At 43.5% G+C, this 22541-nt stretch overlaps 2 protein-coding genes across 2 annotated transcripts in view; both read right to left on the reverse strand.

Annotated features, from left to right (window-relative positions):
• The window catches only part of LOC141004000 (butyrophilin-like protein 2), a 34089-nt gene extending 13487 nt beyond the window's left edge, over positions 1-20602 (reverse strand). The window contains exons 1-4 of the mRNA XM_073475501.1: positions 20578-20602; positions 19780-20133; positions 19588-19698; positions 18862-19188 (exon numbers count right to left, since the gene is read on the reverse strand). Coding sequence (XP_073331602.1) covers positions 18862-19188; positions 19588-19698; positions 19780-20133; positions 20578-20602 — 817 coding nt within the window. The remainder of the gene's footprint in view (positions 1-18861; positions 19189-19587; positions 19699-19779; positions 20134-20577) is intronic.
• On the reverse strand, positions 2993-8405 carry LOC141003967 (uncharacterized; the record flags this gene model as incomplete). The annotated part of the gene is made up of 5 exons (XM_073475464.1): positions 7963-8405; positions 5672-6025; positions 5480-5590; positions 4312-4638; positions 2993-3240 (listed from the first exon to the last, which is right to left on the reverse strand). Coding segments are annotated over exons 1-5 (1056 nt in total), but the record flags the coding sequence as incomplete, so codon positions are not given.
• Positions 20603-22541: the final 1939 nt, after the last annotated feature.

Below are 22541 nucleotides of genomic sequence, written 5' to 3' on the forward strand. Positions count from 1 at the left end.
AGTAACAAGTAACTAAAACAGTGTTTTCAATAAATGTAGTGGAGTAAAAAGTAGATATCTGCAGAACATGGAAATACTCAAGTAAAGTACAAATACCTCTAAACTGTATTGTAGTGCAGTACTGAAAACTAAACGCTGGCAGAGGTAATAATCCTGCTGGAGTCATGTCGCCCTCTGGTGGTTGTTTACAAGAACATCAGTGATTCACTCTGATTGTCTGACAGGAATCTTCATCTGATATCTGAGCTCGATTAAACAAATGTTTTAATGGCAAATCAAAATACTGAGAATCAAAAGTTATAACTAAGAGACATGAGGTTAAATTATGAGATTAAATGTGATGATTATGAGATGAAACATCAGGATTGTTAAAAAATGAAGTCGACATGATGAGATTAAGTTACTATGAGATAAAAAGTCTTAATTATGGAGCATCGACATGAACGTCCTCCAGATAAACTGTATAATATCAGCTGATCATTATCAGAGGGGATCTGCAGGTCTGTGTGCATGAAGGTGTGTGAGTCTGTGTGCATGAAGGTGTGTGAGTCTGTGTGCATGAAGGTGTGTGAGTCTGTGTGCATGAAGGTGTGTGAGTCTGTGTGCATGAAGGTGTGTGAGTCTGTGTACATGAAGGTGTGTGAGTCTGTGTGCATGAAGGTGTGTGAGTCTGTGTGCATGAAGGTGTGTGAGTCTGTGTGCATGAAGGTGTGTGAGTCTGTGTGCATGGAGGTGTGTGAGTCTGTGTGTGAGTCTGTGTGCATGAAGGTGTGTGAGTCTGTGTGCATGAAGGTGTGTGAGTCTGTGTGTGAGTCTGTGTACATGAAGGTGTGTGAGTCTGTGTGCATGAAGGTGTGTGAGTCTGTGTGCATGAAGGTGTGTGAGTCTGTGTGCATGGAGGTGTGTGAGTCTGTGTGTGAGTCTGTGTGCATGAAGGTGTGTGAGTCTGTGTGCATGAAGGTGTGTGAGTCTGTGTGTGAGTCTGTGTGCATGAAGGTGTGTGAGTCTGTGTGCATGAAGGTGTGTGAGTCTGTGTGCATGAAGGTGTGTGAGTCTGTGTGCATGGAGGTGTGTGAGTCTGTGTGTGAGTCTGTGTGCATGAAGGTGTGTGAGTCTGTGTGCATGAAGGTGTGTGAGTCTGTGTGTGAGTCTGTGTGCATGAAGGTGTGTGAGTCTGTGTGCATGAAGGTGTGTGAGTCTGTGTGCATGAAGGTGTGTGAGTCTGTACATGAAGGTGTGTGAGTCTGTGTGAATGAAGGTGTGTGAGACTGTGTGTGAGTCTGTGTGCATGAAGGTGTGTGAGTCTGTGTGCATGAAGGTGTGTGAGTCTGTGTGCATGAAGGTGTGTGAGTCTGTGTGCATGAAGGTGTGTGAGTCTGTGTGCATGAAGGTGTGTGAGTCTGTGTACATGAAGGTGTGTGAGTCTGTGTGCATGAAGGTGTGTGAGTCTGTGTGCATGAAGGTGTGTGAGTCTGTGTGCATGAAGGTGTGTGAGTCTGTGTGCATGGAGGTGTGTGAGTCTGTGTGTGAGTCTGTGTGCATGAAGGTGTGTGAGTCTGTGTGCATGAAGGTGTGTGAGTCTGTGTGCATGAAGGTGTGTGAGTCTGTGTACATGAAGGTGTGTGAGTCTGTGTACATGAAGGTGTGTGAGTCTGTGTGCATGAAGGTGTGTGAGTCTGTGTGCATGAAGGTGTGTGAGTCTGTACATGAAGGTGTGTGAGTCTGTGTGCATGAAGGTGTGTGAGTCTGTGTGCATGAAGGTGTGTGAGTCTGTGTGCATGAAGGTGTGTGAGTCTGTACATGAAGGTGTGTGAGTCTGTGTGAATGAAGGTGTGTGAGACTGTGTGTGAGTCTGTGTGCATGAAGGTGTGTGAGTCTGTGTGCATGAAGGTGTGTGAGTCTGTGTGCATGAAGGTGTGTGAGTCTGTACATGAAGGTGTGTGAGTCTGTGTGCATGACAATTAGTCTGACAAAGAGCTGCAGAGAAAGTCACAGTTTATAGAAAACTATGATGACGACACAAACTGAGGTTTCGGTTTAAGATGCGATGCTTTGAACAGAAAGGTAAAGATTATATGTGAGGTTAAAGCCGGGGGGCCACAGGTCCTTCAAGTCTGAACTGGACTTGTTTATATCTGTAGACACTCTGTGAAGGTCATGAGACATTTAGTTACTACAGAGACAAGCTGTCTGTGCATCTGAGGGTGTATTTACACTTTACTGTCAGAGTTCAAAGGATCTAAACCACATGTTTCAGTCCAAACCAACATGTGACATCACTCTGACATCACTCTGACATCACTCTGACATCACTCTGACATCACTGATCAATAGTCATCAATAGTGAGTGTGTAGACTGTGTGAGAGTCAGTAGGAGGAGTCAGAGTGAAGAAGAAGCAGACGAAGCGTCCTCCTGTCTTCATCCGTCGTCCATCAGCTCCTTCACCTCCATTTAGTCTCTGATCCAAAGTCACATCAGATCAATAATCAAAGATTGACCAACAGACCGATCAGACAGATTGATCAGCCATCAGAGGAGTCGGATCAGTGGAGCTGCTTCTGTTCCTGATGTCCACTGTTTCATCTTTGATCTGAATTCTCCCTGCAGAGGAGACAGAGGACAGTTAGACAGAGACAAGCAGCCAACCAGAGACAAGCAGCCAACCAGAGACAAGCAGCCAACCAGAGACAAGCAACCAACCAGAGACAAGCAGCCAACCAGAGACAAGCAGCCAACCAGAGACAAGCAACCAGCCAGAGACCAGCAGCCAACCAGAGACAAGCAGCCAACCAGAGACCAGCAGCCAACCAGAGACACGCAGCCAACCAGAGACAAGCAGCCAACCAGAGACAAGCAGCCAACCAGAGACAGACACACAGACCTCTGTTCTGTATCTTCATACTGACCTTTGACTTTGAGCTTCACTGTTTTCCCTCTCAGGAGGTCTCCGTCCTTGTTGATGACTGCACACCTGTATGTTCCTGTGTCTGTCTTTTTGGGGTATTTCAGGGTCAGACTGAGGTCTCCAGTCTTCAGCAGGTCTTCCTTCACCTCTGTTCGGTCTTTGTAATCCTGGTCCTGTTCTTCAGGCTGGTCAGATCTGTTCTGATACAGGTGGACTGTCCTGTATGAGGGTTCATAGCAGATCCACTTCACTGTAGTGTCCTCAGGCAGGTCAGGTGTTGTTCTGAAGGGCAGCTGGACAGACTCCTCCCCCTCCTCCACCTCCACCTGACAGTCTGAGAGGACAACAAAGCACAACATCAGCTGTACAGACAGCAGCAGCAGTTTTGAATAACTTGATTGACTGATTACAAAGTAGTAGAGAAAGCTGAAGGACAGAACCAGGTGAGACCAGCAGGTAACAGGGGACAGAAATACAGGAAGTAAAACCAGGTGTTCAAGGTGTTGGACATGATCAGAGTCCTGATGGTGTTGTGATGTTTTGTCCCTGTGGTCTTCACAGTAATGTCTCCTCTCAGTGTTGAACTGCTGTTTGTTGCTTCTCTTTGTCACTTTCACATTTCTGGACGCCAAATTTAACATTTTCTTTGATCAGGTTCTTCAACAGGAAGTGAAGATTTGTTGAATCTGCTGAGAACTGATCATCAATCAATAACTGATACAAACTATTTAAGCTGCATTTCTTTGTTCTCAGTGATGAAAAGATTTGTTGTTTCTTTCAGCTCGTTCCTTCAACTTTCTTCTAGATCAAATAAAAACATCACATTCAGATCAACACTGTCAACTCTGATTGGAAATCAATCAGCTGATTGATGTCAGTCTGACCTCTGACCTGTATCTACAGTACTGACCTGTATCTACAGTACTGACCTCTGACCTGTATCTACAGTACTGACCTCTGACCTGTATCTGCAGTACTGACCTCTGACCTGTATCTACAGTACTGACCTGTATCTGCAGTACTGACCTGTATCTACAGTACTGACCTGTATCCACAGTACTGACCTCTGACCTGTATCTGCAGTACTGACCTGTATCTACAGCACTGACCTCTGACCTGTATCTGCAGTACTGACCTCTGACCTGTATCTACAGTACTGACCTGTATCTGCAGTACTGACCTGTATCTACAGTACTGACCTGTATCTGCAGTACTGACCTGTATCCACAGTACTGACCTCTGACCTGTATCTACAGCACTGACCTCTGACCTGTATCTACAGCACTGACCTCTGACCTGTATCCACAGTACTGACCTCTGACCTGTATCTACAGTACTGACCTGTATCTACAGTACTGACCTCTGACCTGTATCTACAGTACTGACCTGTATCTACAGTACTGACCTTTGACCTGCAGCTCCACTTGTTTCTTCATCAGGATGTGTTTCTCCCTGTTGTAGACGGTGCAGGTGAAGGTGTCTCTGTCTCTGTCTGTGGGGTATTTCAGGGTCAGACTGAGGTCTCCAGTTTTCAGCAGGTTTCTCTTCATCTCTGTTCGACCTCTGTAAACTCTGTGCTGTTGTTCAGGCTGGTCAGAGCCGTCCTGATACACATGGACCTTCAAGTCGTCTCCATCCCTCCACTCCACTTTAGCGTCTTCAGGCAGGTGAACTGTAGTTTTGCAGGGCAGCTGGACAGACTCCGCCCCTGAATTCACCTTCACCTGGTAGACTGAGAGGACAACAAACCACAACATCAGCTGTACAGACAGCAGCAGGAACTGTGATGGTAACAGGACCTCACTGTCTCATCCTTCTCTTATAATCCCAGACCTCACTGTCTCATCCTTCTCTTATAATCCCAGACCTCACTGTCTCATCCTTCTCTTATAATCCCAGACCTCACTGTCTCATCCTTCTCTTATAATCCCAGACCTCACTGTCTCATCCTTCTCTTATAATCCCAGACCTCACTGTCTCATCCTTCTCTTATAATCCCAGACCTCACTGTCTCATCCTTCTCTTATAATCCCAGACCTCACTGTCTCATCCTGCTCTTATAATCCCAGACCTCACTGTCTCATCCTTCTCTTATAATCCCAGACCTCACTGTCTCATCCTGCTCTTATAATCCCAGACCTCACTGTCTCATCCTTCTTTTATTATCCCAGACCTCACTGTCTCATCCTCTTTTTATAATCCCAGACCTCACTGTCTCATCCTTCTCTTGTAATCCCAGACCTCACTGTCTCATCCTTCTCTTATAATCCCAGACCTCACTGTCTCATCCTTCTCTTATAATCCCAGACCTCACTGTCTCATCCTTCTCTTGTAATCCCAGACCTCACTGTCTCATCCTCTTTTTATTATCCCAGACCTCACTGTCTCATCCTTCTCTTGTAATCCCAGACCTCACTGTCTCATCCTTCTTTTATTATCCCAGACCTCACTGTCTCATCCTTCTGTTATAATCTCAGACCTCACTGTTGACAGTCTGTCTCAACAGTCAGGGAGCCACCAGAGTAAAGATGCTGCCCATGTGCATGATGGGTAGTGTAGTAGTAGTGACATACCTGACATGAAATAGTGCCTAAAATGTAGTAAAAGAGCTCCAGAAACAAGAAGTCCAACAACCAGGAGAACCAGGAGAACCAGGAGAGCTGTGGCCCAGGATGGGAATCGTTCTGTGGGAACCAGAAACATAAAGAACATGACCTCTGACCTCTGACCTGTATCTACAGTAGGTTTTAGGGTTAGTTGCTGACCTTTGACCTGCAGCTGTACATCCGTCACTCTCAGTTCTCTCTTTATCCCCCTTCTGAACCATCTGACGTTGCAGGTGTAGGAGCCACTGTCAGAGAGGTGGAGTTGTGTCAGATTGAGGCTGAGGTCTCCAGTTTCCAGAGCGTCAGTCTTCATGGATGTTCGGCCGCTGTAAAGCTGGTTTTGGTCTTTAAGTTGGTCACCTTCCTGCTGACGCTGGTGGACGGTTGAAGGATCCAGATCGTAGCGGCTCCACACCACTGAGGGCTCGTCCAGTTCAAAAGTCTGAGACTCACAGGGCAGCAGGACAAACGGGTCCCCCTCATACAGCTCCACAGCTGAGGCATGCTGGGAAACTGTGAGGTCACACAGACAGAGAGGGTCAATGACAGCAGCCTTATTTCATGTCATGAGTGAATGTGGTCCTCTGCAGTGTGTGCAGCCTGTAAACTGTGCTGCTAAAGCTCAACTCAGACTCTGTGTGAATGAAGGCCAACATCTACATCCACATGTGACGCTGCTGTCAGCAGAGCATCATTATTACGTCTGTTAAGTTCAGGCGTAGTCTAGTTTGATCATATTTTATTATTTAGGATGAAGTTTAGGGGCTGCTAACATTTGAAGGTTGCACCAGCTGAAATAAAATCATTATTATTAATAACGGTACTACGTTGCTCACTGCTGGTTACATGCACAGTTGCAGCTTCACTATGTTGTACATCATATGATATGTGATCAAATAAAGATGATGAAGACGACGGTGGAAACATGAATTAGAGAGAGAGGAGTTTGAAGTTCACCTCCATGAACTTCTTTGTAAGTCATAGCTGAATATTTAACTGATTTTGACAGATTTGATTTCTCAATGAGGACACAACTCCTCCAGACTTCAGATCGAGATTTTTTTCTTGAAGTAGACAAAAAGGATGTTATTGTTTAGAAACATTTTCTGTAATGTTGTCAGACACTTAGAATAACAACCTCAGCCTTTGCGCTGAGGTTGTCGCAGAACACTTTGTCCACCTTATGTTCCCTTGTGTCGTTGTTTGGTAGCTAACGTTGGCTAGTTTTAGCCGTTAGCCTCTTTGCTAATGTGTAGAGACAACACAGTGATTAACACTGCCTGAAGAAAAGTGCTTTCACTGATATTTGACACAACAGTATTTTGGTTCAAGTGTTGGGACTCTGTTAAACTCTAACAAATGACTTTATGGCCACAGCAGGGTTGTGTTAGACCTTCAAAACAAAAGCTCTGACGTGTTTCAGCGATCTGAACTTGGCCCTTCCATGACAGTAAACCAGCCACATTATAATACTTTGGCACTGATTGGTCCCATCTTCCCTACGAGAAGCTGACAGACAGGAAGCTTCACCAACAGGAAGTGATTTGATTAACAAACTACAGATGAATAAACAGCCAGAACTGAATGAGGAACTTGATTTTGCTGCTTTTTGTCAACATTGAGTTGCTCTGTGTGAATCTTTTGTGTAACTGTTGTCGATGTTGTCGCTGCCATCTGCTGGAGCTGTTGTAAACTACACCCTCTGTAGATCACAACTCCAGCATCAGGTGGAAGATTCCTGTTGATGGGTCACAACTATAAAATGGATCATTTGTGTGGACTTTGCCCCGTACAGCTGCTTCAACAGGCCATATAACTGAGGACAGTGTGACTGCACAGTCTTCTACACTCAACACAAATATAAACACAACACTTTGGTTTTTGCTCCATTTTTCACCAGTTGAACTCAAAGATTTAAGACTTTTTTATGACCTGTTTGACTCCCTGATGAAGACTTGATGACAAACACTTCAGAGTTTTTATTCTTCAAGGTCTAACATGTCCAAGCTGTGACAATAAAGTTTTTTAATAGTTTAACAGAGTTTTCTTGTGATTTTTATGTCTACATGTGTCATGAAGCACTCCTGCCCTCACAGTTTTTAATCTTTTGTTCAGGTTGGACCGGAGTAGAAGAACCTGACGTCTCTGTAGTGCGATCCAACATGACACACCTTCAGTACCAAACTAATAAATGAGTTTCGATGGATCATTTGTGTGGACTTTGCCCCGTACAGCTGCTGCAACAGGCCATATAACTGAGGACAGTGTGACTGCACAGTCTTCTACACTCAACACAAATATAAACACAACACTTTGGTTTTTGCTCCATTTTTCACCAGTTGAACTCAAAGATTTAAGACTTTTTATGCACACAAGAATTATTTCCCTCAGCAGCAGTTTGTTAAAATGTGTTAGTGAGCTTGTCTTCTCTGCCAAGATAATCCACCCACCTGACAGGTGTGGCATATCAAGCTGCTGATCAAACAGCAGGGTTATTACACAGGTGGTCTTTGGACTGGTCACAATAAAGGCCACTCTGACATGTGCAGTCTGATCCCCTTCAGCTCACGGGAACAGCTCTGGTGGACATTCCTGCAGCCAACACGCCACTTTCATTGTGTTGTGTGATGAAACTGCACATCTTAGAGCGACCTTTGACTGTGAGCAGTCCAAACAACACCTGTGCAACAATCCTGCATTTATATTTGTACTGAGTGAACATTCATCAGGGTTTAAAGACAAGCAGCATTATTACGTCTGTTAACAGGAGCCATCAGAATGTGAGCGAGCTGCAGGGATCTAATCCTGAAGAACAGAAGTGAGGACAGTGTGACTGTACAGTCTTCTACATTCATCAGGGTCTAAAGACACAGTGAACATCTGCTGCCTTCAATCTGTTCTTCATGTGTTTCTCTGAACAAAACATGGTCCTGGAGCTCAAACACACTGATGAAGTGAAGATGACACAAACCCACATTAAAGACACGACGTTGGACTGAGGTGATGATCAGATCAGAGGGAGGAAGGTTATCTTACCGTGCACGAGGATCACAAACACCACAAACATCTTCATCTTCCTGTCACAACTACAACAAGCACAAGTCCTCTTTAATGAAGTCTCACGTCAGCTACGGTACAAAACCAGACGGACTGTGAAAGACTCAGCTGTCGATCTCACGGAAGTCCAGGTGCGCGTCACAGGGAGCCGCGTCCAACAGGTGATTTACCGGCTGCGGTCAAATCAGCCGCCCCGTTTTTTCCCAGTGCGCAAATGATCTAATGTTTACGGTAATCATAATGAACCCGCTCTGAAGAGCCGCTGGTTCTGAATCCGGATCAGCCTGCAGTCTCACAACCAGACCCATGAAACACACGGTGCTTTTACACTAATTATTCCCGGTAATGAACTGAAGGTGTCACAAAGGTATCCTTCCAGATTTCAAAGTAAAGGACGACGTGAGATGAAAACAAAAAACATTGTTTTCATAAGTAGTTCAACATTCATATACTGCTGAACTAAGTACTTTTTAGTCTACTTGTATAAGTACTATGAAGTACTTTTACTGTGTACTTTTTGAGTAATCCTTTGTCAAGAACTAGAATGAGTCTTTTCGTCCAACTTTGATGTGGAATTGAAATCATTTCTTTTATAAGTAGTTCAGATGCATAATACTGCTGAAGTCGCAGTTCATCACCTTCATGTTGGGCTGGATTAGTGGCAGGAAAGCGATGGCTGGTGTAGCTGGCAGAGCAGGAAGAGGGCGACTAGTGAGACTAGTGAGACTAGTGAGACTAGTTGAGAGCGAGCTGGTGGCTGGAGACGACCAAACACTTCACACATTGTGGGATGAAGCTCTGCTGTTTCTACCTGTTGATGTTCAACCTACCTGAGGTTGTTCTGATGTTGCAATGAACACACACATACAAGCATCTCTTAATGAGAACGATCTATTTCAAATACAAAATACTATTTACATTGTTTCACATTTTTAAAATAAATAAACAAAATATAAAACTATACTTAAAACGTGTCTTTGAAAATAAAACAGGATGAACACCTTTAATTATAAACATCGATCTAGTTATTGACATTTTAAATCACAGCATTTATTCAGACATGAGACACACTGCCATTCAAAGACTGTCTGACTAAAACTGGTCTCTAAAAACACAACAGAGAAAATAACGTCACATGTTCTGAACATCTTGAGTCCTACGTGCAGACAAAGCACTTCCTGTTTCTTGCCCTGGTGTCTTTGAGTTGGTCCTTACTCATCCCCAGGAGCTGCACGTGGAACCATCTATCACAGCGATCACACTGAATCTGTACAATGAAACAAGTGATTATAAAATCTAATTCATCTTTGCATCTGAAATAATGGAGTAGATGTACAACAGAGGATCATTTCTGGTTATCAGTCTTCATAATCATTGTCTCTTTAGATTTCTATTTAGTGTATTATGTCCACTTTATTACATGTAGCAAATAGTGTGCAGCATACTGGCCTCAAAGACTGGTGATGTACATCAAAAGGTACTAAGCCTCCAATATTTGAGGTGTATCTTTCTGTGAGGATCCTTCATTTTAAAACTATCAATGTTTTATTAAACAATGTGACGCTTTACAATTTAAGTGAATCCTTGCAACATATTATATAATGTCTCATTTTTAAATATTAAAAAACTGTTCTAAGTATTACTTAATTTTCTGGGACAAACCGTCCATTTTATCACTGCCACTGGACGTCTACGGTCTCTACAATGTTTTGACTTTCTGGCACTATTACTTGATAAGTTATGCAGTGCATGTGACCTGCTTATCTCTGCTTCCCATATTTTGAGAGTGACCCACAGGATGTTGGTGTGACAACGTCTGAAAACACACACAAGCCTCTTCTCCAGTGATCCCTTCTCCATTATGAGCGGTGCTTCAATGCATTTCTTGGATTCAAGGGGTAAAAACTATTTCAGCTAAGAATAGCAGGATTTCATATGATGGACTGTTTTGGTGTGTTGATTATACTAAAGCCACTTATCCTGACTGCTGTGATTGTAAATCTGTAAATATCAGTGTCAGTGTCAGTTCCCAAGAACTAGAGGAGCAATTTAATAATGTTATGTCCTTTAGATAATTATGTCCATTTTTGATTGACACTGTCGGAGAGTTATTCATTAAACTACATGTTAATTATTGAGGTTGTACTTTGCAGTGTTGCTGGACAGGACTGCATTATATTGAGAGGTGTTTCTAATATTTTGTCCACCCCATTTGAAGACGAGAGGGACAGAATATTAGGAACACCTTTCAATATAATGCAGTCCAGTACAACATGTTGTGCTCACATCACACAGGGCACCATGTGTAGTGTTCATGCAACAGTAACAGGGAGTTTTAGGTTAAATTTGGCTATCAATAATAATTAATGATTATCAGGGATAATTATTAATTATGATTAATAATAAGATCCAATTTACATTAGATCAACTCGGGGCACCACCCTTGAAGAAGGGAAAAGAGCCAAGTCACCAAATCAGTCTCAGAAAAGGTACTAAACTGTTTGTAACTCTGATTAATAATTAACTTAATAACTACAACCAATATCACCATAACAGCTGTAATGGCTGAAGGATTTTGGAGTTCTTGACAGAGTCGAGGTCGGCAACATTCACTCTTGTACAATATTAAATAGGCAGCTTGAAGGTTCAAAAGTCTTTTATTTACACAAAGATGAAAACACACTAACTAACATGTACTATATACAGGTGTGTGTGTGCGTGTGTGTGTGTGTGTGTGTGTGACGTGATGCCAGGTTATAGAAGATGGTTAGTAGCATGTAAAGACTCTGAGTCTGTGTGAAGCATCATTCGACTAACGTCAAATTAGCTGTATAGCAAAGCAAACTACCAATAACCTGACCTGAGATCACAATAACACCAAAACAAACACATAAATTGAACAGATGTGCATTACATCAACCAGAGTTAAAAGTCCTGTGCTTAGCCGTGCTATGCTATGTGCTATCTAGGCCCAGTTCAACGTTACCAGTCTTTGAAGAGAAGGTGCTGGTGGTTCCTTGGCTGATGAGCCAAGCAGGAGAAGGTTGGGATTCCAATGTTGAACAATGCTGTTCTTGCTCTGCAAGGTCTGATGAAAGACAGCAGATGGAGGAACCTGGTCGCCCCTTTCCTTTGCAGGGATAGCAGCTCGGTGCTAACTTGCTTGGTGTTCCTTGGATTGTGGTGTTAGCCGGCAAGCTTTGCATCACAACTGCTGGTGCTAACTGATCAGGAATACTGGCAGGACCTCGTGTTGCTGCAGTGAGGAGAAGTTCTTTGGGCCTAATGCAAATGTAGCTTGCAGCTCTCAGCAGCTGTTGGGCCCAGAAGAGTCCAGGAGAAGAGATCTTGAGGGGATGCAGCCCCGTGGAGAGAGAGGTGGAGAAGAGAGAGAACACAGGAAGGAGCTGGAGTTTTGACTATCTGGTCAGTGGGGGGTCTTTCTCTCTGACCAATAGCACCTCAAAGCTGAATTTGCACCTCGGTGTGAAGACTGGGGAATTCTGGGAAACTGAGTTCAGTTCAGAGCCCATTTTGAAATCCACAGTGAACGACTTCATCTGTGGGTCCCAACAAACACCAGCACCCACTGTGAGCTCAATAATACACAGTGTGATTGTGTCCTGTTGGACAGTGTTAACACAAAGTGAAACATGATGAGCTTCCTCACAGTTAAATGTTGAGTTGGACTATATTACATTGTACAGGTGGAATGAAATGGCTCATGATTGGTATTTCATATATACAATGTCCATACATGTTATACGTATGTGGTGCTGCTGATAGACCCAGTAATGCTACAGTTAATATGTATAAATATAAATAAAATAAAAATATAAACTGCCAACAAAACAATATTTTATGAACACATACTGTTTATATATATATACATTTTACAGTCTACTGGCAGCAGCAGTGCAGTCAAATGCCAAGCGGTTCAACTGGAAATTACAGCTTGTGATCTCCAAATGGATATGTCATTTAAATATTGTCCAAAGGATGAGCTACCACAAAGTCTTCCTGAGCAACGCTTGAGTCATCAATGAATGGCTGTGCAGCTGCTGTCAGAACTGCCTGGACTCAACATGTTCACCACTGCACGTGTTACCGGCACCAGACCTTGAAGACATCTGGACCAGTAGCAAAGGACACAGGCCAGGAAGCCCTGTGTAGCAGAGAGACATTTTCTGTGGGATGATATAGAGAGGACAAAAGTTACCGTCCTGCTCAGGACAGTGCTCGTTTGTTTCTCAGCTGCGCATGTGCAGAGCATGAAGCTGAAGTCTCCCTAGTGGATCCACAGCAGCAGCACAGCGCCACCTACTGACTGGTTTGTGTATCAACGTGATGTAAAGTGTATAAACACTGTCAGGATAATTCAAATGTTTGTGTATTCACATAAAAAAACTTAGCATGTGGCATTTCCAACCCAAGAGTTGTTTTTAATCTGACTGTGGATCAAATAAATGAATTATAAAAAGTGCTGATTCAGCTTTGACGCAGCATGTAATCTGTAAAGTAACAAGTAACTAAAACAGTGTTTTCAATAAATGTAGTGGAGTAAAAAGTAGATATCTGCAGAACATGGAAATACTCAAGTAAAGTACAAATACCTCTAAACTGTACTGTAGTGCAGTACTGAAAACTAAACGCTGGCAGAGGTAATAATCCTGCTGGAGTCATGTCGCCCTCTGGTGGTTGTTTACGAGAACATCAGTGATTCACTCTGATTGTCTGACAGGAATCTTCATCTGATATCTGAGCTCGATTAAACAAATGTTTTAATGGCAAATCAAAATACTGAGAATCAAAAGTTATAACTAAGAGACATGAAGTTAAATTATGAGAGTAAATGTGATGATTATGAGATAAAACATCAGGATTGTTAAAAAATGAAGTCGACATGATGAGATTAAGTTACTATGAGATAAAAAGTCTTAATTATGGAGCATCTACATGAACGTCCTCCAGATATACTGTATAATATCAGCTGATCATTATCAGAGGGGATCTGCAGGTCTGTGTGCATGAAGGTGTGTGAGTCTGTGTGCATGAAGCTGTGTGAGTCTGTGTGCATGAAGGTGTGTGAGTCTGTGTGCGTGAAGGTGTGTGAGTCTGTGTACGTGAAGGTGTGTGAGTCTGTGTGCATGAAGGTGTGTGAGTCTGTGTGCATGAAGGTGTGTGAGTCTGTGTGCATGAAGGTGTGTGAGTCTGTGTGTGAGTCTGTGTACATGAAGGTGTGTGAGTCTGTGTGTGAGTCTGTGTACATGAAGGTGTGTGAGTCTGTGTGTGAGTCTGTGTGCATGAAGGTGTGTGAGTCTGTGTGTGAGTCTGTGTACATGAAGGTGTGTGAGTCTGTGTGTGAGTCTGTGTACATGAAGGTGTGTGAGTCTGTGTACATGAAGGTGTGTGAGTCTGTGTACATGAAGGTGTGTGAGTCTGTGTGCATGAAGGTGTGTGAGTCTGTGTGCATGAAGGTGTGTGAGTCTGTGTACATGAAGGTGTGTGAGTCTGTGTGAGTGATGGTGTGTGAGTCTGTGTGCATGAAGGTGTGTGAGTCTGTGTGCATGAAGGTGTGTGAGTCTGTGTGCATGAAGGTGTGTGAGTCTGTGTGTGAGTCTGTGTGCATGAAGGTGTGTGAGTCTGTGTGCATGAAGGTGTGTGAGTCCCTTGTAGAGAAGTGAACAAATCCCAGATGAATGAACAGAAGTCGTCTCTTGTGTTATTTAATAAAGTGTAAATATAAAACCAGAGAATAACAGAGTGGATCTGTTTCAGCTGAAAGGTCGGCGCTCTGCACACCAGGGCGTCTGGGTGAGTCTGACAAAGAGCTGCAGAGAAAGTCACAGTTTATAGAAAACTATGATGACGACACAAACTGAGGTTTAGGTTTAAGATGCGATGCTTTGAACAGAAAGGTAAAGATTATATGTGAGGTTAAAGCCGGGGGGCCACAGGTCCTTCAAGTCTGAACTGGACTTCTTTATATCTGTAGAGACTCTGTGAAGGTCATGAGACATTTAGTTACTACAGAGACATGATGTCTGTACATCTGAGGGTGTATTTACACTTTACTGTCAGAGTTCAAAGGATCTAAACCACATGTTTCAGTCCAAACCAACATGTGACATCACTCTGACATCACTCTGACATCACTCTGACATCACTGATCAATAGTCATCAATAGTGAGTGTAGGAACATATCTGTCCATCGCCTCTGCATTACATTGAGGCCTGTTTTTCTTGTTAACCCTTTTCATCTGGATGAAGAAGATTTACATGAAGGAGGCGCCTTTCAGGCACATCTTATCTCCTGGCAGAGAGGACAGTGCCTCTCTGGACCATAAAGACTTCAAATGAGGACAGTTTTAATTAATTTACAACTAAACTCCCATTTCTGAACTCTCTTTCCCCTGAAAACAGATAAATCCTTCCCTCACAGGTCAGTCTGAGTGAGCATGAAGTTACCTACTCTCTCCACATCAGGAGGGACCGGAACGAACGAATGGCATCAGAATGTGTTCATACAATGTCTTTACATTTGCAGATTAAGTAACACGCCTGATCACTTTCTACCTATTTCTCTCTCTGTCTCTATGACTTCTGATCCACAAACACCCACAGAGTGGACATCGGACACCTTCTGCTGAGTTGTTCTATGTGATACTCCCGTCTGTAATTTACGACCTATGCCTGGTATTCTTATCTGGTCGCATTCCATTCAAATGGTCTCTGTATTCTTCCAGATTTCAGACCATTTCTAATTAACCATTAAGTCAGTATCTCACAATCTTAATTCTAACACATTAAGAAACAGTAAGAGAAGCTCATAAAACTTATCTTTTTCCCGTTTCTCTACGATTAAGATTGACTGAAATCAAGTTTAATGTTTAAATGTGTCTTGTGTTTGGTGGAACCACAGTGCCCTCCAGTGGTGAGTCCTGGTACAGTTGGACGAGAAATATTCTGTTTAATATGTTCATGGTTATAACCAGTAAATGACTCTGATATGTCTTTGTTTTAACAAGTATTAAGCTGAATATGTATAATTAATGTTTAATCACGTCATAATCATTTTCATGATAGACAACGTACATCTATTAAGCCATGGTGAGAATCTGTGAGAAGGTGAAGTACTGTTTTGTAACGTTTAAATCTTGGAGATAAAAGCCGTAAGCCCCGCCTAGACACGCCTCGATTTGCAAATAATAAAACGGAGAGATCACGTCTCTCGAGTTAGTTATCAGTTTTAGTTTTTCAGTTGTTTTTCAGTTTTTAGTTGTTTTTAGTTTTTCTTTTGTAACTTATTTTGAAGCTCTTTACTTTACTTTGAAACACGCTCCAAGACAGCGATCTCAACAGAAGTGCTCACGCGTTGATTTTTCTCACTTTATATTTTTCGCAGTATTGATTAGCTTCTTTTATTAAGTTTGTACCAGAACAAAGTTCTGTTTTAATTTGTTTTATACCGTTAAGTATCGTAACCTGCTTTTGAAGAAGTGAACTTAATTTAGATTACCTTGCATTAACTAACAACGGAAGATCCGCCTGATCAACGTATCGTCCTCAGTTATTTTATTCAAGAAGTTAAATCTAGTTTACAAAGTCAGAGCCTGAGAACCACTCGAAGAAACGAAGAAGAACATCTTTATCACAATCATCATCAAAACACTACAGCAAACTTGCTGTGTCCGAGACCGTGCAAGCGGTTTCCAACGAAAGACAGACTCTTTTGACAAGCCCCCAGCGCTCGCTAGCGGTACCATCCCGCTGGGCATTGAGCCAAGATCTGCACCGGATCGGTACGGGACCAGCTGCCCTCTTCCTAAGACAACGGACCGAGGTGCCCAACCGACTGATACCGGACGAGCTGACCCCCGGCCATTGAACCGGGACTGACTGACTGCTAATCACCCGAGGGAATCCGCCGCCGCGGACTCTGCAACTCTGCTGGGAAAGTAGGCTCTCCATCACTCACAACAGCTGGATCCACACATGATACATGAGATGGTGTATATGGCTCTGATTCATATCTTTTAGCTTAAAAGAAATTCGGTTAGGGTCTCGTTAGTATTAAAAATTACTCTCGTAATCTTTAAATGCTTCAACCTAACTCATAATCTCACCATCAGCCCATATTCCACTAATAACCCATTACTTAGTTATTCCATATTTTCTGTTACCTGTTGTTATTCATTTAAAATTGCCATTTCATTTATTTAACCTGAATTATTTAGTCAATAAACATATTTAACCGTATGTCGTTGTCTGTGCAGGTTTGTTTTTAATGTGGAGAACCGATGGATATGTGTAGAATTCACCTACTTCATGTATGAGATTGAATCTGAAATTGATTAGAATTGATACAAGTTAAACTTGTCCAGTCGAATTTGATTAATTACCTCCGGATTATTCAAATAGACGAAAAACGGAGGTGGTGCCCCATTAACGAGTGTTTAAATTACATTTATCATTAGTGTATCTCCTACATGAGTGTGTAGACTGTGTGAGAGTCAGTAGGAGGAGTCAGAGTGAAGAAGAAGCTGATGAAGCTTCCTCCTGTCTTCATCCGTCGTCCATCAGCTCCTTCACCTCCATTTAGTCTCTGATCCAAAGTCACATCAGATCAATAATCAAAGATTGACCAACAGACCGATCAGACAGATTGATCAGCCATCAGAGGAGTCGGATCAGTGGAGCTGCTTCTGTTCCTGATGTCCACTGTTTCATCTTTGATCTGAATTCTCCCTGCAGAGGAGACAGAGGACAGTTAGACAGAGACAAGCAGCCAACCAGAGACAAGCAGCCAACCAGAGACAAGCAGCCAACCAGAGACAAGCAACCAACCAGAGACAAGCAGCCAACCAGAGACAAGCAACCAACCACAGACAAGCAACCGACCAGAGACAAGCAACCGACCAGAGACAAGCAACCGACCAGAGACAAGCAACCGACCAGAGACAAGCAACCGACCAGAGACAAGCAACCAACCAGAGACAAGCAACCAACCATCCAGAGACAAGCAGCCAACCAGAGACAAGCAGCCAACCAGAGACAAGCAGCCAACCAGAGACAAACAGCCAACCAGAGACAAGCAGCCAACCAGAGACAAGCAGCCAACCAGAGACAAGCAGCCAATCAGAGACAGACACACAGACCTCTGCTCTGTATCTTCATACTGACCTTTGACTTTGAGCTCCACTGTTTTCTCTCTCAGGATTTTTCTGCCCTTGATGACTTCACACCAGTATGTTCCTGTGTCTGTCTCTTTGGGGTATTTCAGGGTCAGACTGAGGTCTCCAGTCTTCAGCAGGTCTTTCTTCATCTCTGTTCGGTCTTTGTAATCCTGGTCCTGTTCTTCAGGCTGGTCAGGTCTGTTCTGATACAGGTGGACTGTCCTGTCTGAGGGTTCATAGCAGCTCCACACCACTGTAGCGTCCTCAGGCAGGTCAGGTGTTGTTCTGAAGGGCAGCTGGACAGACTCCTCCCCCTCCTCCACCTCCACCTGACAGTCTGAGAGGACAACAAACACAACATCAGCTGTACAGACAGCAGCAGCAGTTTTGAATAACTTTATTGACTGATTACAAAGTAGTAGAGAAAGCTGAAGGACAGAACCAGGTGAGACCAGCAGGTAACAGGAAAACAGACAGAAATACAGGAAGTAAAACCAGGTGTTCAAGGTGTTGGACATGATCAGAGTCCTGATGGTGTTGTGATGTTTTGTCCCTGTGGTCTTCACAGTAATGTCTCCTCTCAGTGTTGAACTGCTGTTTGTTGCTTCTCTTTGTCACTTTCACATTTCTGGACGTCAAATTTAACATTTTCTTTGATCAAGTTCTTCAACAGGAAGTGAAGATTTGTTGAATCTGCTGAGAACTGATCATCAATCAATAACTGATACAAACTATTAAAGCTGCATTTCTTTGTTCTCAGTGATGAAAAGATTTGTTGTTTCTTTCAGCTCGTTCCTTCAACTTTCTTCTGGATCAAATAAAAACATCACATTCAGATCAATACTGTCAACTCTGATTGGAAATCAATCAGCTGATTGATGTCAGTCTGACCTTTGACCTGTATCTACAGTACTGACCTGTATCTACAGTACTGACCTGTATCTACAGTACTGACCTCTGACCTGTATCTACAGTACTGACCTCTGACCTGTATCTACAGTACTGACCTGTATCTACAGTACTGACCTCTGACCTGTATCTACAGTACTGACCTCTGACCTGTATCTACAGTACTGACCTGTATCTACAGTACTGACCTGTATCTACAGTACTGACCTTTGACCTGCAGCTTCACTTGTTTCTTCATCAGGATGTGTTCCTCCCTGTTGTAGACGGTGCAGGTGTAGGTGTCTCTGTCTCTGTCTGTGGGGTATTTCAGGGTCAGACTGAGGTCTCCAGTTTTCAGCAGGTTTCTCTTCATCTCTGTTCGACCTCTGTAATATCTGCGCTGTTGTTCAGGCTGGTCAGAGCCGTTCTGATACACATGGACCTTATTATCGTATCTGTCCCTCCACTCCACTTTGGCGTCTTCAGGCAGGTGAACTGTGGTTTTGCAGGGCAGCTGGACAGACTCCGCCCCTGAATCCACCTCCACCTGGTAGACTGAGAGGACAACAAACCACAACATCAGCTGTACAGACAGCAGCAGGAACTGTGATGGTAACAGGACCTCACTGTCTCATCCTTCTCTTATTATCCCAGACCTCACTGTCTCATCCTTCTCTTATAATCCCAGACCTCACTGTCTCATCCTTCTCTTATAATCCCAGACCTCACTGTCTCATCCTTCTCTTATAATCCCAGACCTCACTGTCTCATCCTTCTCTTATAATCCCAGACCTCACTGTCTCATCCTTATTTTATAATCCCAGACCTCACTGTCTCATCCTTCTCTTATAATCCCAGAACTCACTGTTGACAGTCTGTCTCAACAGTCAGGGAGCCACCAGAGTAAAGATGCTGCCCATGTGCATGATGGGTAGTGTAGTAGTAGTGACATACCTGACATGAAATAGTGCCTAAAATGCAGTAAAAGAGCTCCAGAAACAAGAAGTCCAACAGCCAGGAGAACCAGGAGAACCAGGAGAGCTGTGGCCCAGGATGGGAATCGTTCTGTGGGAACCAGAAACATAAAGAACATGACCTCTGACCTCTGACCTGTATCTACAGTAGGTTTTAGGGTTAGTTGCTGACCTTTGACCTGCAGCTGTACATCCGTCACTCTCAGTTCTCTCTTTATCCCCCTTCTGAACCCTCTGACGGTGCAGGTGTAGGAGCCACTGTCAGAGAGGTGGAGTTGTGTCAGGTTGAGGCTGAGGTCTCCAGTTTCCAGAGCATCAGTCTTCATGGATGTTCGGCCGCTGTAAAGCTGGTTTTGGTCTTTAAGTTGGTCACCTTCCTGCTGACGCTGGTGGACGGTTGAAGGATCCAGATCGTAGCGGCTCCACACCACTGAGGGCTCGTTCAGTTCAAAAGTCTGAGACTCACAGGGCAGCAGGACAAACGGGTCCCCCTCATACAGCGCCACAGCTGAGGCATGCTGGGAAACTGTGAGGTCACACAGACAGAGAGGGTCAATGACAGCAGCCTTATTTCATGTCATGAGTGAATGTGGTCCTCTGCAGTGTGTGCAGCCTGTAAACTGTGCTGCTAAAGCTCAACTCAGACTGTGTGAATGAAGGCCAACATCTACATCCACATGTGACGCTGCTGTCAGCAAAGCATCATTATTACGTCTGTTAAGTTCAGGCGTAGTCTAGTTTGTTCATATTTTATTATTTAGGATTAAGTTTAGGGGCTGCTAACATTTGAAGGTTGCACCAGCTGAAATAAAATCATTATTATTAATAACGGTACTACGTTGCTCACTGCTGGTTACATGCACAGTTGCAGCTTCACTATGTTGTACATTGTATGATATGTGATCAAATAAAGATGATGAAGACGACGGTGGAAACATGAATTAGAGAGAGAGAGGAGTTTGAAGTTTACCTCGAGGAACGTCTTTGTAAGTCATGGCTGAATATTTAACTGATTTTGACAGATTTGATTTCTCGATGAGGACACAACTCACGTCTCCAGACTTCAGATCGAGATTTTTTTCTTGAAGAAAACAAAAAGGATCTTATTGTTTAGAAACATTTTCTGTAATGTTGTCAGACACTTAGAATAACAACCTCAGCCTTTGTACTGAGGTTGTCGCAGAACACTTTGTCCACCTTATGTTCCCTCGTGTTGGTGTTTGGTAGCTAACGTTGGCTAGTTTTAGCCGTTAGCCTCTTTGCTAATGTGTAGAGAGAACACAGTGATTAACACTGCCTGAAGAAAAGCGCTTTCACTGATATTTGACACAACAGTATTTTGGTTCAAGTGTCTGGACTCTGTGAAACTCTAACAAATGACTTTATGGCCACAGCAGGGTTGTGTTAGACCTTCAAAACAAAAGCTCTGACGTGTTTCAGCGATCTGAACTTGGCACTTCCATGACAGTAAACCAGCCACATTATAATACTTTGGCACTGATTGGTCCCATCTTCCCTACGAGAAGCTGACAGACAGGAAGCTTCACAGACAGGAAGTGATTTAATTAACAATCAACAGACGAATGTGTCATGAAGCGCTCCTGCCCTCACAGTTTTTAATATTTTGTTTAGGTTGGACCGGAGTAGAAGAACCTGACGTCTCTGTAGTGCGATCCAACATGACACACCTTCAGTACCAAACTAATAAATGAGTTTCTATGGATCATTTGTGTGGACTTTGCCCCGTACAGCTGCTGCAACAGGCCATATAACTGAGGACAGTGTGACTGCACAGTCTTCTACACTCAACACAAATATGAACACAACACTTTGGTTTTTGCTCCATTTTTCACCAGTTGAACTCAAAGATTTAAGACTTTTTATGCACACAAGAATTATTTCCCTCAGCAGCAGTTTGTTAAAATGTGTGTTAGTGAGCTTGTCTTCTCTGCCAAGATAATCCACCCACTGACAGGTGTGGCATATCAAGGTGCTGATCAAACAGCAGGGTTATTACACAGGTGGTCTTTGGACTGGTCACAATAAAGGCCACTCTGACATGTGCAGTCTGATCCCCTTCAGCTCACGGGAACAGCTCTGGTGGACATTCCTGCAGCCAACACGCCACTTTCATTGTGTTGTGTGATGAAACTGCACATCTTAGAGCGACCTTTGACTGTGAGCAGTCCAAACAACACCTGTGCAACAATCCTGCATTTATATTTGTACTGAGTGAACATTGATCAGGGTTTAAAGACAAGCAGCATTATTACGTCTGTTAACAGGAGCCATCAGAATGTGAGCGAGCTGCAGGGATCTAATCCTGAAGAACAGAAGTGAGGACAGTGTGACTGTCCAGTCTTCTACATTCATCAGGGTTTAAAGACACAGTGAACATCTGCTGCCTTCAATCTGTTCTTCATGTGTTTCTCTGAACAAAACATGGTCCTGGAGCGGAAACACACTGAAGTGAAGATGACACAAATCCACATTAAAGACACGACGTTGGACTGAGGTGATGATCAGATCAGAGGGAGGAAGGTTATCTTACCGTGCATGAGGATCACAAACACCACAAACATCTTCATCTTCCTGTCACAACTACAACAAGCACAAAGTCCTCTTTAATGAGCTTCACTTCAGAAACACATGGAGGACATCAGTTCACAGCCAGTCGTCACTGTCCTCCTGCTGACCGTCCACTGACACCAGGACTGAACTGCACCTTCACTTTGAGCTGTTTCCAGGAAATACTGCAGAACAGTCAGCACAAGCCATCGTAACACTTGGTGGGTGTGGTCAAGGTGCAGCTGCGGGAGAGAGAGAGGTGGAGAGGGCTCAGGAGAGCAGTGCCAGGTAAGAGAGTGGCAACGTTGGTAATGATTTGCTAATCACAATCTCCCTTTAAATGTAGTAGCGTGCTGGACCTCAGAT

Source organism: Pagrus major, chromosome 10, assembly GCF_040436345.1.
Source record: "Pagrus major chromosome 10, Pma_NU_1.0".
In the NCBI taxonomy this organism is placed as follows: Eukaryota; Metazoa; Chordata; class Actinopteri; order Spariformes; family Sparidae; genus Pagrus; species Pagrus major.